General features: G+C 36.2%; 1 protein-coding gene across 1 annotated transcript in view; it reads left to right on the top strand.

Moving 5' to 3' along the window:
• Robo1 (roundabout guidance receptor 1) overlaps positions 1–15,763 on the top strand; it is a 378,600-nt gene that overhangs the window by 306,022 nt on the left and 56,815 nt on the right. The window contains exons 10-17 of the mRNA XM_042676939.1: positions 1,981–2,186; positions 3,647–3,728; positions 3,884–4,052; positions 4,145–4,311; positions 8,873–8,994; positions 9,638–9,869; positions 10,772–10,893; positions 14,622–14,793. Coding sequence (XP_042532873.1) covers positions 1,981–2,186; positions 3,647–3,728; positions 3,884–4,052; positions 4,145–4,311; positions 8,873–8,994; positions 9,638–9,869; positions 10,772–10,893; positions 14,622–14,793 — 1,272 coding nt within the window. The remainder of the gene's footprint in view (positions 1–1,980; positions 2,187–3,646; positions 3,729–3,883; positions 4,053–4,144; positions 4,312–8,872; positions 8,995–9,637; positions 9,870–10,771; positions 10,894–14,621; positions 14,794–15,763) is intronic.

Genomic DNA, 15,763 nt, shown 5'->3' with positions numbered 1-15,763 from the left:
CAGAAATAAATGAGAGGTCAGCTACATCAATGAACTGGGTTAGGATGGCATTGGGGCTGGAGATGTGGCCCACACAAAGCCATGCCTCACACACAAAGCTCTTGTTCTAGTCCACAAAACACAGCATAAGAAATATATATCAAATAGGAAGACGAAGTGTATATGATGCTAACTAGGATACCATGTAAAGAAATGAAGCATACAGAAAACCCAAGAAATCCTGAGGTATTGGGTAGTATCAAAATATAATAAGACTATAAAACTTAAACCATGCCTGTACTCATTTTAATTGCAACCAATTATGATAAGTCACTGTAACTAATTTAATTAATGCCTGGAAATATTCATACATATTTATTCATTCTTATAATCAAGGAACACAGGTGGTCTTATGAAATCCCAATACAACCTAGGTGTTCACATGTTTTAGCGTACATATCAGAAGGGACTTGTAATTTGATTTTAGCAAACCTCAACAGAAAACGTAGAAAAGGTTTAAATATGCTAAGCAGAGGAATTACAGGCTTACACTTTTCAACTAGGTAGTATGTTAAAACACGCCAGCCAAGTTTCCACATCCAGCCTTTTTCTAACACACTCCATTGAACTAGAAAATTTCAGACCAATGAGGAAGGCCCAGAGGAGAACTATAAAAGCAGAGTACAAATTAAACCATTTCGGGAATTCACAATTTTAGTAATTATTGGATGATAAATAAGGAACAAATTAAAATGAGACTACAGCTTGTAAAAATCTCTGATGCATACAATTTTGAACGTGACACATCCAAGATTTGCAAATGGTTCCATCTAAAATTTAGCTTCCTTTAAAACGCTAACTTTCTAAGAAAACATCTTAGAAACTTCACTTCTACATTTGTGTCTTATTTTTTTTCATCTTAAAATTGATGTCCAGAATTTTAAACATTAAGAATTGAAGAAAGTACTTGAAATGCTATTTTTGTTTTTGTCTAGTTCATTAAAAATAAATCCACACAGTTTTACATAGACAGCCTAAATCTGGGATTGAAACTATCTTTTTAGTGCAGGGCTTAGTCTGTGTTCCTGTACTTGTTTTAGATTTTTCCCTATAAAAATGACTTTTTCTCAAAGTTTTCAGGTTTTTTTATTTTTATATAATAAGATGTTATTATATAGTAATAGTCTTTCATTGTTACTTTTTGTAGTTCATTATCATTAATAGTTCCTTATCATTATAGGGAAACAGAATTACCAAAAATGCTTCTCCCCTTCTTTTTAATTTCTGCATGGGAGTATGGTATTTGCCCAATTTGGACAACATCTTCAGCTGTCTTTTGGGATCAGCCTACCAGTGATGAATCTGGGCATTTTTCCAGCTTCTTTGAATTCATTATAATTGTGTAAATTTCACTGCAGAATACTTTAATAGAAAAAATCCAAGATTAAAAGACACAGGAAATTCAGTCTTATTGATGTGTGTAAATGAGTCTGAATCACCATTTTTAATTCAGAATTGTCAAACATGTTGGCATGGTACCATCAAGTTATTAATTGGACACAAAGTAGTAATGAGATGTGAGGTTGGCTTTGGTTCATTCATTAAAATTTGTCTCACACATTTTTTTGTGTGATAAATGTTTTTGTTTTTCTGTTTGGTTTCTCATGTTTCCATTATTCCATTCCCAATCCTGGGTATCTGTGTCAGCATCTGAAATCTTACCTTGTTCCAGAACTCTTCAGCAGGTCCCTTGATAGTGTAAGCAAGCTTGCTGAGTTAGTGAACCGTCACTTGAAATGCATACATAATATCTCACTTTAACATTCTGAATCAATGCATCCTATAGACGCATTCTGAGTAATGCATGTCTCCTACTAAAATTACTAACTTTAATTATCATTAGTTTGTTTCGAGCCTACAGCAACTGAACTGCTGTTACTTGGATGATTAGTAAATTGCTTCCAGTTGCAGAAATCTATTTCCTGTTATTTTCTCTGGCAGTGATTGCAGACCGCCCTCCCCCAGTCATTCGACAAGGTCCTGTGAACCAGACTGTAGCTGTGGATGGAACTTTAGTGCTCAGCTGTGTGGCCACAGGCAGTCCAGTGCCCACAATTCTGTGGAGAAAGGATGGAGTCCTGGTTTCAACTCAAGATTCTCGAATCAAACAGCTGGAAACTGGAGTGTTACAGATCCGATATGCTAAGGTAATCACATCCTGAGCTTTGGGTTTCCTTTGACTTTGTTTTTAGGTCTATCAGTTAGCGTTGCAATCTCTTACCTTTAACAAAATATACTCGATGTATAGATCGTGTAAAATATGTTCTAAGTTGCTGCACTATTTGCAGACTTTCCAATGTATGTGTTTGGGATGATTTAACTCAACACTTAGCCCATCACAAGTAATTTTGAGTTCTATGGAGCATTCCCAGACCTACTTCCTAAGAGAAAAATAAGTATCAGCACACCTCTCATTCCTTAATCATAGTCATGCTCAAGTACTCACTCTCCTTTCTCAAAGTGGCATGATATAGAAATGTTATAAAACATCCAAGAAAATTATTTCCAGTAACATGCATTATGTTCAGTGTACTTGGACTCTTAGTATTGTGAATATATATTTCTGCAATGACAAGATATTCTACATGCAAACCAAAGCATAGCAATGTACAAACTGAATGTATTTTTCAAATGGGAATGTTAAGTGAAAAGTTCATAGGTTTCCTATGACAGTTTAGAGATTCACCTTCCCAGGGCATCACATCTCCTACCTGTTCTTTCAAGACTATGTGGTTTTGTTTTGCTTTTGCTTTTTTATTTCTAGGTCAAGCTCAGACAAGCTCCTGAGGCATGTGAAAGAACCGTCTTGACAGCAATAAACATAAATTCCAATGGCTTTATTGCTTCTTGTGGGTGGCTTCCTTGGAGTTTTGGATCAGCCTCATAGCTCTTATGTGCTACAAAAGTTAATACCTTGTACTTCCTTGTGACAACTCCTATGACTTTTCTCTTGCAATTGCTAGAGCAAGATGACAAGATTCTTGCTTTATCAAATGTTACTTAGAGATAGAGTTATTAGATAAAGAAGGGCCATGTGGGTTTATTGCACTGCTAATGATTTAGAAGCGGAATTACAGTCTATTTTTTTGGCATTCAGTCTTCAGAAACGAGAGAGAGTATGTATTCCCACAAGGGCTTCTTCACCTTATACTTTGTAGGCTGCTTTTAAGTTTTAGGATAATGAAATGAGAACAAAGAGTGAGTCCTGTCAGAATAAATTCTTTTCTCCCTAGGTCATGTATTGCTACAGTAAAATGCAAAATGAGTCTTCTTATGTAACGTACTAAACATAAAGATATAATTGAGATTATTTCCAATTTATAAAGATATCAAGTAGAAAGATATATCTTTATAGTTTATATCTGTGTAGATCTCTATATCTTTATATCTTGCAATACATTTGCCAATTGAGGGTTTTTTTTCCCCCTTCTTCTTCATGCAGTATTTTCCTTCACATAAATAAAAATCCATTCAATTCAGATTTCTGGTTAGCGAGTCTTAAGTGTAGTTATCCATATTCATGGGCCATATACAAACCTGTAATTGCTTTTCCAGCCCAGTAAGCTCTTGATCGTTCCAAATATTTATTTTTCGTCTACCATTGCAGCTGGGTGACACTGGCCGGTACACCTGCACTGCATCAACCCCCAGTGGCGAAGCAACGTGGAGTGCTTACATTGAAGTCCAAGGTAAATTGGTATTCTTGCCTTAAAATAAAGCAGTAATGAATAATGAAGTAAATGTCCTTGTCCATGAGAAGTATGTGAATGTGTTAGCTACACCTATGTGCTTATCACTATATGAATAAATACCTTTTGGGTGTGTATTTTCTTCCCCTACTTAGAATTTGGAGTTCCAGTTCAACCTCCAAGACCCACTGACCCCAATTTAATCCCCAGTGCCCCTTCTAAACCTGAAGTTACAGATGTCAGCAGAAACACCGTAACTTTATCATGGCAACCAAATTTAAATTCAGGAGCAACTCCAACGTCTTATATTATAGAAGCCTTCAGGTAGTGGAAAGAAGCTCTTCCTAGTATTATTATTATCATTTGTACTATTGACCATTAAATGTACATGTTCTAACTTGTGTATCTATCCTTAGCCATGCCTCCGGTAGCAGCTGGCAGACTGTGGCTGAGAATGTAAAAACAGAAACATTTGCCGTCAAAGGACTCAAACCTAATGCAATTTACCTTTTCCTTGTGAGAGCAGCTAATGCTTATGGAATTAGTGATCCAAGCCAAATATCAGATCCAGTGAAGACACAAGGTAAATATTTAACAGCTTAACCTTGAGACACTTACCTATTCTTAAAGGTTGCAATTCTGTTGGTGCATCATTTGTTCTATATGCTAGAATTGTGTATTCATAGCCTCCTCTTACTATTTAATTCACAAATACAGTATCTACAAACTTTAGCATTATTCTCTAGACTGAGACTACAGCATTTGATCACACAAGAATGGCTTCTCATAGAAATCACAAGGCCACTAAGGCAAAAATGCTATGTGAATATTTCTGTGTTCTATTCAGTTTTGTGATTTTTAAAAATAAGTTTATGTGCATATAATACCTAAGTCACGTTGTAATTGTATTTAAAATTGAATAACTCTTATTCATGTTTCAGTTCAGTGTTAACAAAATTCTGAGAGAATATTCAGAATCGATGCCTAGAATTATTAAAAGCAATACTGTCAAAATTACACAAATGTAAGAAATAATTGAAGAAATAAGGAATAATGTTTTATCCCTGTGCTCAGCAAACCTCCTACAAAACAACAAAAATACGTGTCATTGTGTTGTTTGACTTGTTTCAGCATTTTCAATTATGTGAAGAAGGATATAGGAAACTTTTAAGTGGAAATCACCTTCTGTGATTTAAGTTGACCTTAATCATCACTTTGTTCAAAGTTCATGTGAAGAAACAGATTAAAAAATAGACATGTTTAAAGCTGCTTTTAAAATATTTAAATCTGGAAGTATATTACTTTGGACTACTTTTTAAAGTATATTACCTTTATCTTTAATGAATAAAAATTGTTTTTATCTTTTGACAGATTATTTTCTCAGTTACATATGCACATTCTATCATTTTAATGCCCTCAAGGTGGTAAATTTCATTATGGTGCATTGAAAATATTATCAAAAATATACTGTAATGATTAATGTTAATCATCCCTTAACTTTTTGTTACCCTAATATCATAATAATTAAAATGAACTTGTTATAATTTCACAGAATGATGATTCTAGAAGGTATTATCTGGAAATATAAAATTATTCATCCAGCTGGGTGCTAGTAGCTCAATCCTCGGAATCCTAGCTACTCAGGAGACTGAGAGCTGAAGATTACAGTTTAAAGCCAATCCAGGCAGCAAAGTCCATGAGACTCTTATCTCCAATTAACCACCAGAAAACTAGAAGTGATGCTTTGGTTCAAAGTGATAGAGGAGAGTACTAGCCTTGAGCAAAAGAGCTCGGGGACCGCGTCCAGGCCCCCTAATGCAAGCCCCATGACCAACAAGAACAACGACAACAAAATTATCTGTCTAACAATGCAGGAATCCTGTATCTCTGTTGACTTAACATTACCAGAGGTAAAGCTATAAATTAGTTATAAGTTGTGCCCAAGGTCAATGAGAGACTTAACATTTTTCCTGGTTTCTTATATAGTCCTTTCTATTGCAGTTTAAAATAATCTTTTGGGAAAACCTTTTTTTTGTGTGTCAGAATTTACAGAGAAAGCAAGATGCCAAGTTATAGAACATGCCCACATCTGTCTCTTGCCGTGTGAACTCAACACACCCAAACGCTGATATTTGCTATTATGAGTCACCTCGTCAGGAGCATTAATAGACTTAGATGGAGCCTGCCTCAAGGCAATTTGAGGTTTTCAATATTAGATACGCATTAGCAAAGAATGCAGAGGCTAGAACAGCTGAAAAGTAGATTGAAACTTATGTTCCCATTCCAGAGGGCTATATCTACCCTGTGGAGTGTGAGTCGTGATTACTACTTAGAGCTGCTCTGGCCTCTGCTCATTGAATGGTTTTGTAATCCATGACCTCATCTGTACACGAGGAAGAATGAATGTTTCCTCTGAGCACTAAGTTGTTGTGATTTTCTTTTTAAGTTTATTCGGCTCAGAAATAGCTTGTGGAGTGACCTAAGTGAAAGGATCCCATCTTAGGTAGAAGACTGAGTGACAGGAAAACAGGCACTTGAAATAAGAAGCCAGTATTTTTTTTTTTTTGGTTCCGGTCGTGGGGCCTGAACTCTGGGCCTGGGCGCTGTCCCTCAGCTCTTCAGCTCAAGGCTAGCACTCTACCACTTGAGCCACAGCGCCACTTCCGGCTTTTTTTTTCTTTTTGCTTATGTGGTGCTAAGGAATCGAACACAGGGCCTCATGCATGCAAGGCAAGCGCTCTACCACTGAGCCACCTTTTAAATCAAAGAAATTTTCATCTCTGCTCTTGAGTCTACCAGTTATGTGCCATTAAGTTAGTCTTTCTGAGCTTAAAAATTAGGCTAAATCCATTCCTCAGGATGGACACAGGTTCAATTAGTATATGAGTATGTAAGATCAAATCCCTTACTATATTTCTAGACTAAAACTAAAAATGTTCATAAAACTTGCAAGTATTATATAATGAAGATAGGCAAGTAAGAGCCAAGTGAGAGTAGCAATTAAAAGCTTCTTGGCAACCTGGAATGATGAGCCCACACTAACAAGATTAAAATTAATAGAGCAAATTTTAAAACCTGGTACTTCAAGTGAGGTTTCAAAATTAGTTATAAAATAGTAGGCTCAGAACACTAAAGTTTAATGGGAGGAAAAATGTTTGCTTGTGAAGCTCTAGGAAGTGGGTAGACTTGGATCTCCAAGTCAATTAAATCACCTATGTAAACTGAGGGTTATAGTTATCAAAAAAAATTCACAAGATGAACAGAATTATGCATGGATCGAGGAATTTAACCCCTCTACTCAAAACTGGTCACATCATGAAATGTGATTGTTATAAGCCTATATTTTTAGATGGACTTTAAGACTGTGGTGTGTACTGGGAATCGAACCCATGGTTTTACACATGGTAAGCAAGTGCTCTAACATTAAACTTCAATAAAGAAGATAGCAGCCAAGGCTACTATTTTCATAGGGAAGTAAGAATAAAAATTTGGATATATCATCTATCCCCAAAAAATTTAATTTGAAAGAAGCATGATATCTGTTCTAATCATTTATAGTGATTTCCATATAGAACACATATGCCATATCTAACTCCAGCCAATAGAAAAGGACGGAATATTAGAAGTAACTGAGGCATATTCCATTGTTTAATTTTCAGGTTGTCTTTCACACACTATAAAGTCCAGCTGAGGATCATGACCATAATGTGAAAAAAACACCTGAAAAAATAATCTCATTGGAGGCTGCAGATAAGTCATAAGAGGGCAAACCAGGGCTGGAGAAAATTCAGGAAAGGCTTGTCAGGTCACTCACAAGGGAACACACAAAATTGTATTACCTGTTAGGGAAATATGACTGTAAAAATGTCTTCTCCACCTGGAGATTTCTAAATGTGAGCAGGTAACAAATACTAAATGTTTGGGTTCAGAAGTCAGGAGACCTTTGTCTCTAAGATAAGATTTGATAACAGGATGGAAAGAAGTTACATATCTGAATAGCTAGAGGACATGGTGATTATGGTTGCCATGTGGAAGTGGCTATGGTCAAAACTATCATACATCCACATCACCCGTCCTTGCCATATTTTTGAGACCAAATTTTAAAGGAAATATACATGTGCATAGAATGCAACTGAACGTATGCTATATGTAAAAGATATATTATTTATTATATATAATGAGTTATGTGTGGGGGCTTCTTCACTTATGTTTAGGGGCTTCCAGGATTGGAAACATAACTGGATAGAGCACTAAGATTTCCTACAGGTCTAAAGACTCTATCTTATTAGATGTTTCTTTAGGAAGAGAAGAACAATAAAAGGATTGATTTGTAAGCTTCTTATATCTATATGTCCTGCTACTCAAGAGGATCCCTATTTGAGATCAAACAGGGCAAATGTTAGTGAGACTTCATCTCAATTAAGAAGCTGAACATGATGGTACATACCTGTCACCCCAGGCATGCAGAAGGCCTGGGGGAGAGAATGAATTTTAACACTTGTTCTGGGAAAGATCACAAGACCTATTTGGTAAACTAACTAAACACCATGCAAACAAAAGAAACCTGTACTCATGGCTCAAGTAGTAGCGCATCTGTGTGACAGATGCTAGGTCCTGCGTTCAAACCCCAATACCACCAAAGCAAAACAAAAGTTACATCCAGTAGAGGAATGAATCTAACACTTCCCTGCAGGCTCATCAAAGAAGAGATGAAGCACTCTCCTTTCCCTGCTTGCTGTTCTCTGGCTGTATCTCCACACTTTTCCAGTCACTTGGTCTGTAGCTCCTCAGTCCTTCCTTCTTGGATAGTTAGGGTCATTTCAGAATCTCATAGTCCACTATGAGAGGGGGGGCCTTGTGTTCTTATTACATGAAGGTAACGTTCTTCAACTGTAAAATTACCATGGTTGTCTTTGCTTCTGCCCTTTGTACTTTTACCAGCCCCTCAGCCCCTCTCTCCTCCACATCAGTCTTTCTGATTCTTATTGAACACCTTAAATTCTTCTACTGTATCACAGCTTGGTCTCACAGCCCCGCTACTGTCCTCCATGAGAACTGCTCTGAGTGATAGGATCATTTCACCAGCTTGCATTCCACACAGGGGCATGGTGTAGACTCTGACACTGTTTGGTGAATTGTTACAGATGTCCCACCAACAAGCCAAGGCGTGGACCACAAGCAGGTCCAGCGGGAGCTGGGGAATGTCGTCCTGCATCTCCACAACCCGACCATCCTCTCCTCTTCCGCCATTGAAGTACACTGGACCGTGAGTGTTGCAGCATTTGATCATAGTTTTAACATGCAGGTGACCATTGTGTGTGTGTGTGTGAAATTTAGCTCTCTGTTGTTCACTTCAACAGCAGTAATAACTTCATTATGTGAGCACTATTTATAATAGTCGCTACTTTCTTCTGGTGTACATTTTTTCTATGATGCCGAACCAGTGAACATTCATGGAAAGAAACTCTAAGTGTTAACTATGAGGCTGTCCTCGACAATAGGCTCATTCTAACAGATTTATAAAGCTTAAAACTACTTTAAATTACTTGTAAAACTACTTAAAAATAATCAAAAGCAGTAACCACATCCCTTCGACCCTTATGTATATCTTAGATAACAAATCTCAATATTGCCACAATGCCTCATGTTTCTGTACAAAAGCGAGAGATTAATTCATAGAAACTCATATCAACTTACATACTGTGTGTGTGTGTGTGTGTGTGTGTGTGTGTGTGTGTGTGTGTGTGTGTGTGTAGGCATTCTGCATATGTAGCCTATCTATAGCCTAGACCCCAATGGAATGTTTTCACATTTTTCTGGCTTAACTTTTAGCATTTCCCACAAAGCAGTAAAAACATCTGAATGTTTACATTTGTGTTTGCTTTGTTTTTGTTTTTGTTTTTTAATAGGTGGACCAGCAGTCCCAGTACATTCAAGGATATAAAATCCTCTACAGGCCATCTGGAGTCAGCCATGGCGAGTCGGAGTGGTCAGTTTATGAAGTGAGAACACCAACCAAAAACAGTGTAGTCATCCCTGATCTCAGAAAGGGCGTCAACTATGAAATCAAAGCTCGCCCTTTCTTCAATGAATTTCAAGGAGCCGATAGTGAAATCAAATTTGCCAAAACCTTAGAAGAAGGCAAGTATGGTGAAGGGCCCACTGTATTATCTTTATTTGGCTCTTATTACCTTAACTGGAGTGGTGAAAACAAGTTTAGAGAGAAATTAGTTATTAACTGCCTTTCTGTGGAACAGTATATATTGCTATGAGAAGTTTTGTAATTAGGACAGACAACTATAAGAAGCACCTAAATTCTATGATTGACCTCTTTCATTCATGACCTGCAAGTAAAATAATGTGCACATGAGGACATTATTGCTTAAGAGCATATATGGGGTATAATAAGTTATTCAGAATGAAAATTTACATTTAAAGATGGAAATTTTTTGGTTTGCTTGCTTGCCTTTGCATTCATAGAATAGTAAATGAATGATTTGTAACTCAGAAGAGTCATACTTCTGTTTACCCGGGACTTTCCAAAGTTAGCATTTCTCCTTTTGCCCCATGACCTTGAAAACCTCGCAATTCTGAGTAATCCAGAATGACTGGCCAGACTATAACTGGAAATTAAAATACCTTATTTGCATAAATATAAGGAAATTGTTTTGTACCACAGGTATCATCATTAAAATGACAGATTTTTCCCTAATATAAATTTCTGTCCTACTATATAAAATGACAATACATGGTTAGTGTTATAAATGTTTAGCATTCTTCTCTCATGCTTTTGAATCTTCTTAAGGGGAGCATGATGTGGTTTTGTGACGTGATATTTTGTGCAGACAATCTTTATTAGTTTTGGAAAATTTGCAGTCACACTAGTTCAGCATGACTTAGGTAAAGCAAGTAAATTGGGGCTAATCAAGCTTAGATAATATACATACTTAAAATATACATATATACACATAATGTTTACATAGTTTCATTTTAAATATTAACTATAATATTTGGTAATAATCTACTTTTAATACAATTTCTAGCCCCAAGTGCCCCACCCCAGAGCGTAACTGTTGCAAAGAATGATGAAAATGGAACTGCAATCCTTGTCAGCTGGCGCCCACCTCCAGAAGATACCCAGAATGGAATGGTCCAAGAATATAAGGTAACATAGATATGCTAATTTACAGTAGACACACCCCCTCTATTCCATCACAACCACCTCTACTCAAAAAGAAAACCAAATCTGGATACATTGTTTGCAGATATTTGGCGCCATCTGCTGGTTCTACTGCCAACTTGTAAAACTAATTTAAAAGGCCTTTCTACTGATGTGATCCTAGAGTAATTTTCTTCGTTTAAAAGCCAATCATTTAAAAGAATTTAAGGCAGTCAAATAATTTGTACTTTCATCTAGTTTTACAATGATCACAAATTTAAATGCTATTCAATTTTTCTCCCTAATACATAGCTTAAAAATAACCACAATTAGATTCTTCTGTGGAATTGAACAAGTTCTGTCAAAATGAATGGGTTACTTGATTTCTTTAACATCTTTGGGATTTTGGAATCTTATTTTTTAACATGGAAAAATAGTTATGGTACATAAATTTTTCCTAGAAAGTTTGTTTTAGTCTCTAAACAAAAATTTCATGCCTTGGGCAAAATTTGCTAATAAACTCAATATATGTACATAACAATCCAAAAATATATTATACCAAATAACTAGTATAATTGTTCCAAATCATCTACTCTATCCATTGAATGTAGTCAGTTTTAACTTGGATTCATTGAAAACAAATACTTTAAAACATGCCAAGATGCATCAAAAACTAAGTAAGAAATATAAAATGTTGTCAAAAGAGTGTGTTTGAACCTATCCTATTAACCAGTATTAATTAGCAGTGTTTAATGAAAGTATTAATAGCCTTAATTATCTATGAAAATGAATGGCTGATGGACTGAATCAGGAACAGCTCATAGAAAATAGGTTTATGTGTAGTTGTTTTTTTCAACACATATGTAAATTTAATTTAAGTGCTTTTGTATCTAGTAACTTAAATTTCTTAGATTTCTGAATATTTTTCAAATTACTAGCAACTTATGATACTTAGATTAGTATCATTTATTGGAGACTATTTTAAACTGCGATTAGGGTGTGAACTGAGCTTAGGAAATAAGAAAATTATTCATAAGAAGATGATTGCTCATGGAGGTTGGAAGGTGAACACACCTTCATGTGTGTCTGCAGACATAATTGTGGTGAGGAAGATAGACTCCTGACCTGGAATAGCATCCCAACTACAGGCCAACACCACATTGTCTGGTAGAATCATGCTGCAAGTATAAATGCCTACCTACCTCTTCAGAGATTCTGTCTCAGTTGTGTGATAGGGATTCTTGCATGTATATTTTGCTAGAGCCACGTGATTTTTCAATATATGCTTAGTTGAGGTACAAATAAAGAATGTGGCTATGTTTTGAGGCTAAAATTCACTTGTGTAGCAACTGAGTAAGCTACATTTAATGTTAGGTATGATATCTTACTTTAACATGATTTTTAAAAACAAATACTAGATTATCTCATTAAATTTGCATCACGGGTATACAGTGTCCATATAGTCTTATATATTCATATATACATATATACTTATATTTATACATGTGCTTATACACACACACACACACACACACATATGGAAACAGAGTAATAAAACCCACTGAACAATGAAAAATGTTGATGGAAGGAAAGGGGGAATGGGAACAGAATGGAGAAGTTGAATTAGTTCAGAGTGTACTACATATATATGGAAACACACAATGAAACATCTTCATGTTACAAATGTACGCCAATTTAAAAAGAAAATAAATTTGTGTGTATTAATAGATCTATGTTTTTAAAAGAAGTCTTTAAAATACTATCATTCATGCATTGTGTATATTATATTTCAAATAAGATTTTCAATGTGAAAGTCATTAGAAAGTGAAACATTCGTGAGTGTCAAGGTTGTTTCGATCCTTGGGGCTGCTAGGATGCTGTACCTTTCAGTCTGGAAAAATAGACTGTTGTAGAAGATTCTTAAGGTTCTAAAATAAGGCAGTGTCTCAGCTCTCAAGCAAAATTGTGTAACATAGGCATTTTCCCCTAAGAGTCAGAACTCATTTCTCTCCTCAAGAAATGTGAAAGGGTGGATTTCACTTAACTTCATGGTCAATTTAAAATAATAAAATGCCTTTCAGGACCTGATTGACTGGTACAAAATCAGTTTGTGGCATTGCTTCAGCTGTGTAATGTAATTGAGGAAGAAAATTCACAAAGGAGTCTTTTATTTCTAAATGGTCAGATTCTGGTACAGTCTCTAACCATTCGCTGGTCTAGTGCATGACAACTGTATTAAAATAATATTAGTTTCCTAAGAAAAAAGTTAAAGGTTATTGCCCAAGTGATAGAGGGCATCAGTGTTTTTAGATTTCCTTTAAATCCTGTTTCCTATTAGGGCTTTGGACAATAGCCTTCTTGAAGCCTGTCTGACATATGGCTTCAGGACATCAGAAGGCATAGAGAGCAAGCTTTACTTTCCCCTATGTCATTTTTGTGTGGAACTGAGTCCAAAGATTGTCATGCCCCACACCCACGCTCTTAACAATGTAAGAGCTGTCTCTATGGTGACTCCATTAATAAAATCTGATGTAAGGATTATAGTATAATTCAAAATTTTTATTTTTTTTTAAATAGCATGCTGTCCTAAACATGCTCGAAGTCAGTGTGATATACAATCATGTTATTACAATAATGTTCTTACGTGACATCAAGTATGTATGGTTCTTTAGGACATCCTAAATGCAAGAAAAACTAATATTCTGATTTAAATTCAGTGTGCTTATTTCTCCCATTGCTATAATAGGTGGACACACTAGATGCAGACTCGATGATGGCCCTTGTTGTTCAGTGCTGTTTTGGTGCCAATAACCATATTTTTTACTAAGTACTTTTACTAAGCTCTCCCTCCTTTTCTTGGGTTTGATGGAAAGCTGGAGGGATGGCAACAGTGCTGTGCATTTCCAAATCAGAGAGCAGCTGAGACTCCCTGCAGAGCCATTGCTTATAAGCTATGCAGTCACCCAGGGCACACTCACCATGCAGATGCCCCATGATACTAGATAGATTACGATTGTCCTTTTTTCAATTGTTTATCAAATATATATGTATATATATCATAAATATCATGTGTGTATCATATACCATATCTATTTCATGTAAATGAAAGAAAAAATGTACATAGGTATAATTGACATATAATATGTATGCACATATCATAAAATGTCAAGCAAGAGCTTGCAGAGATATGCATTATAATCATTTAAAAAGTGACTGAGGTCAGGCACCAGTGACTCACACCTGTAATCCTAGCTACTCAGGAAGCTGAGAGCTAAGGATCATGGTTCAAAGCCAGCCTGGGCAGGAAAGTCCATGAAACTCTTATTTCCCATAAACCACCAGAAAACCAGAAGTGGCGCTGTGGCTCAAATGGTAGGGTGCTATCCTTGAGCTGAATTGCTGAGGGATAGCACCCAGGCCTGGAGTTCAAGCCCCATGACCACCACCACCACTACCACCAACAACAACAACAAAGTGACTGAGAAAATGTAGAGATCTTGAAGCTATAGCGAACAGTGGATTTTATTGTGAGACTCAGAATTACATCATGGGGAAGGATGACTTTTAAGACTTCTTGTGCAATTCATGGTCGGTCTGAATTCTGTTGAGAACCTAAAACACATCTAAATCACTGGCTTGTCTTTCCTAGCACATGGATCATTTTCTAGAAGACTGATCTTTTACACTGATAAAGAGCATTTACCAGTGTATCTTTTCTTCTGGGCTTCCTTTAGGTTTGGTGTCTGGGCAACGAGACAAGATACCATATAAACAAGACAGTAGACGGCTCCACATTTTCCGTGGTCATTCCCTCCCTGGTTCCTGGGGTCCGATACAGTGTAGAGGTGGCAGCCAGTACCGGGGCCGGGCCTGGAGTGAAGAGTGAGCCTCAGTTCATCCAGTTGGGTAAGTATCCCTGTGTGGATCACTCAGTCTGCCCCACTACCACCCATTCTGCTTTGCTTTGGTTTTCAAGTGGCCAAGCTGTATGTGTCTTACAAATACAACGGGTATTATTTGAAACGTACTTAAGTATAATCAAGACAGTCGTGCATTGCTTACCAATAGGAAGATATGCTGAGCAAGTCCTTGTTAGGCATTTTTGTCATCATGTGAACATCAGAGTCACATTAATACAACCACAGGGTCCCAAATCCCATAATCATTTGATGTGGCACATGCCTGTAGCTGCTTCACAACAAAATGTAAACTTACCCCCATCATTTCCAGCTAAGCATCTTTAATACTATTAGTCTTATACTGATGGAATTTGTTCAGCTATTCAAGAAATATCATGAATGGAGCAACAAGAGTACTTCAGTGAACAAGAAAGGCCGACTGTGTACCCTCATGGACTCACACTATTCAGAGTCGAGTAAATTAAAAAAATACAATAAAAATAAAAACACCTTCCAGGCAAAACCCAAACTAGGTATTGGAAATTTAAATTTACACTTAGTGTCTAGTTAAAATTTTAATTGTCTTTATAAGAAAAGATAAACTGGGGTGTCAAATAGCATATGACATATGTTTATATGTGAATTACTTACACAATTAAATATTAATTTCTGCTTCAAAAGCTTTGCATTAAAATTTTTTGATCCTTGCATAGGCTTCTCTGTAACCATAATTCATTTTCTGTCAACAATACATTAAACATGATGTGTGAATTAATAAGGGATTACAAGTAAAGCCCAAAGTATCAACAACAACAAAAAACAAGTACAATTATGTCTAAAATTTGGGAAGAAGAATTTCAGATGTTGAGAAGTGTCATTTAAATTTATAAAAGGTGCTAAAATGTATACATTGGTGTGCTACAAGTCAGGAGCAGTATTTTAGGTAATAACAGTTAATATTTTATGTCAGATGTTAC

This window comes from Dipodomys spectabilis, unplaced genomic scaffold (genome assembly GCF_019054845.1).
Source record: "Dipodomys spectabilis isolate Male_0828 unplaced genomic scaffold, ASM1905484v1 ptg000032l, whole genome shotgun sequence".
In the NCBI taxonomy this organism is placed as follows: Eukaryota; Metazoa; Chordata; class Mammalia; order Rodentia; family Heteromyidae; genus Dipodomys; species Dipodomys spectabilis.
The sequence above is the reverse complement of the archived record's forward strand: the minus strand, read 5'-3'. Positions and strand labels throughout refer to the sequence as shown.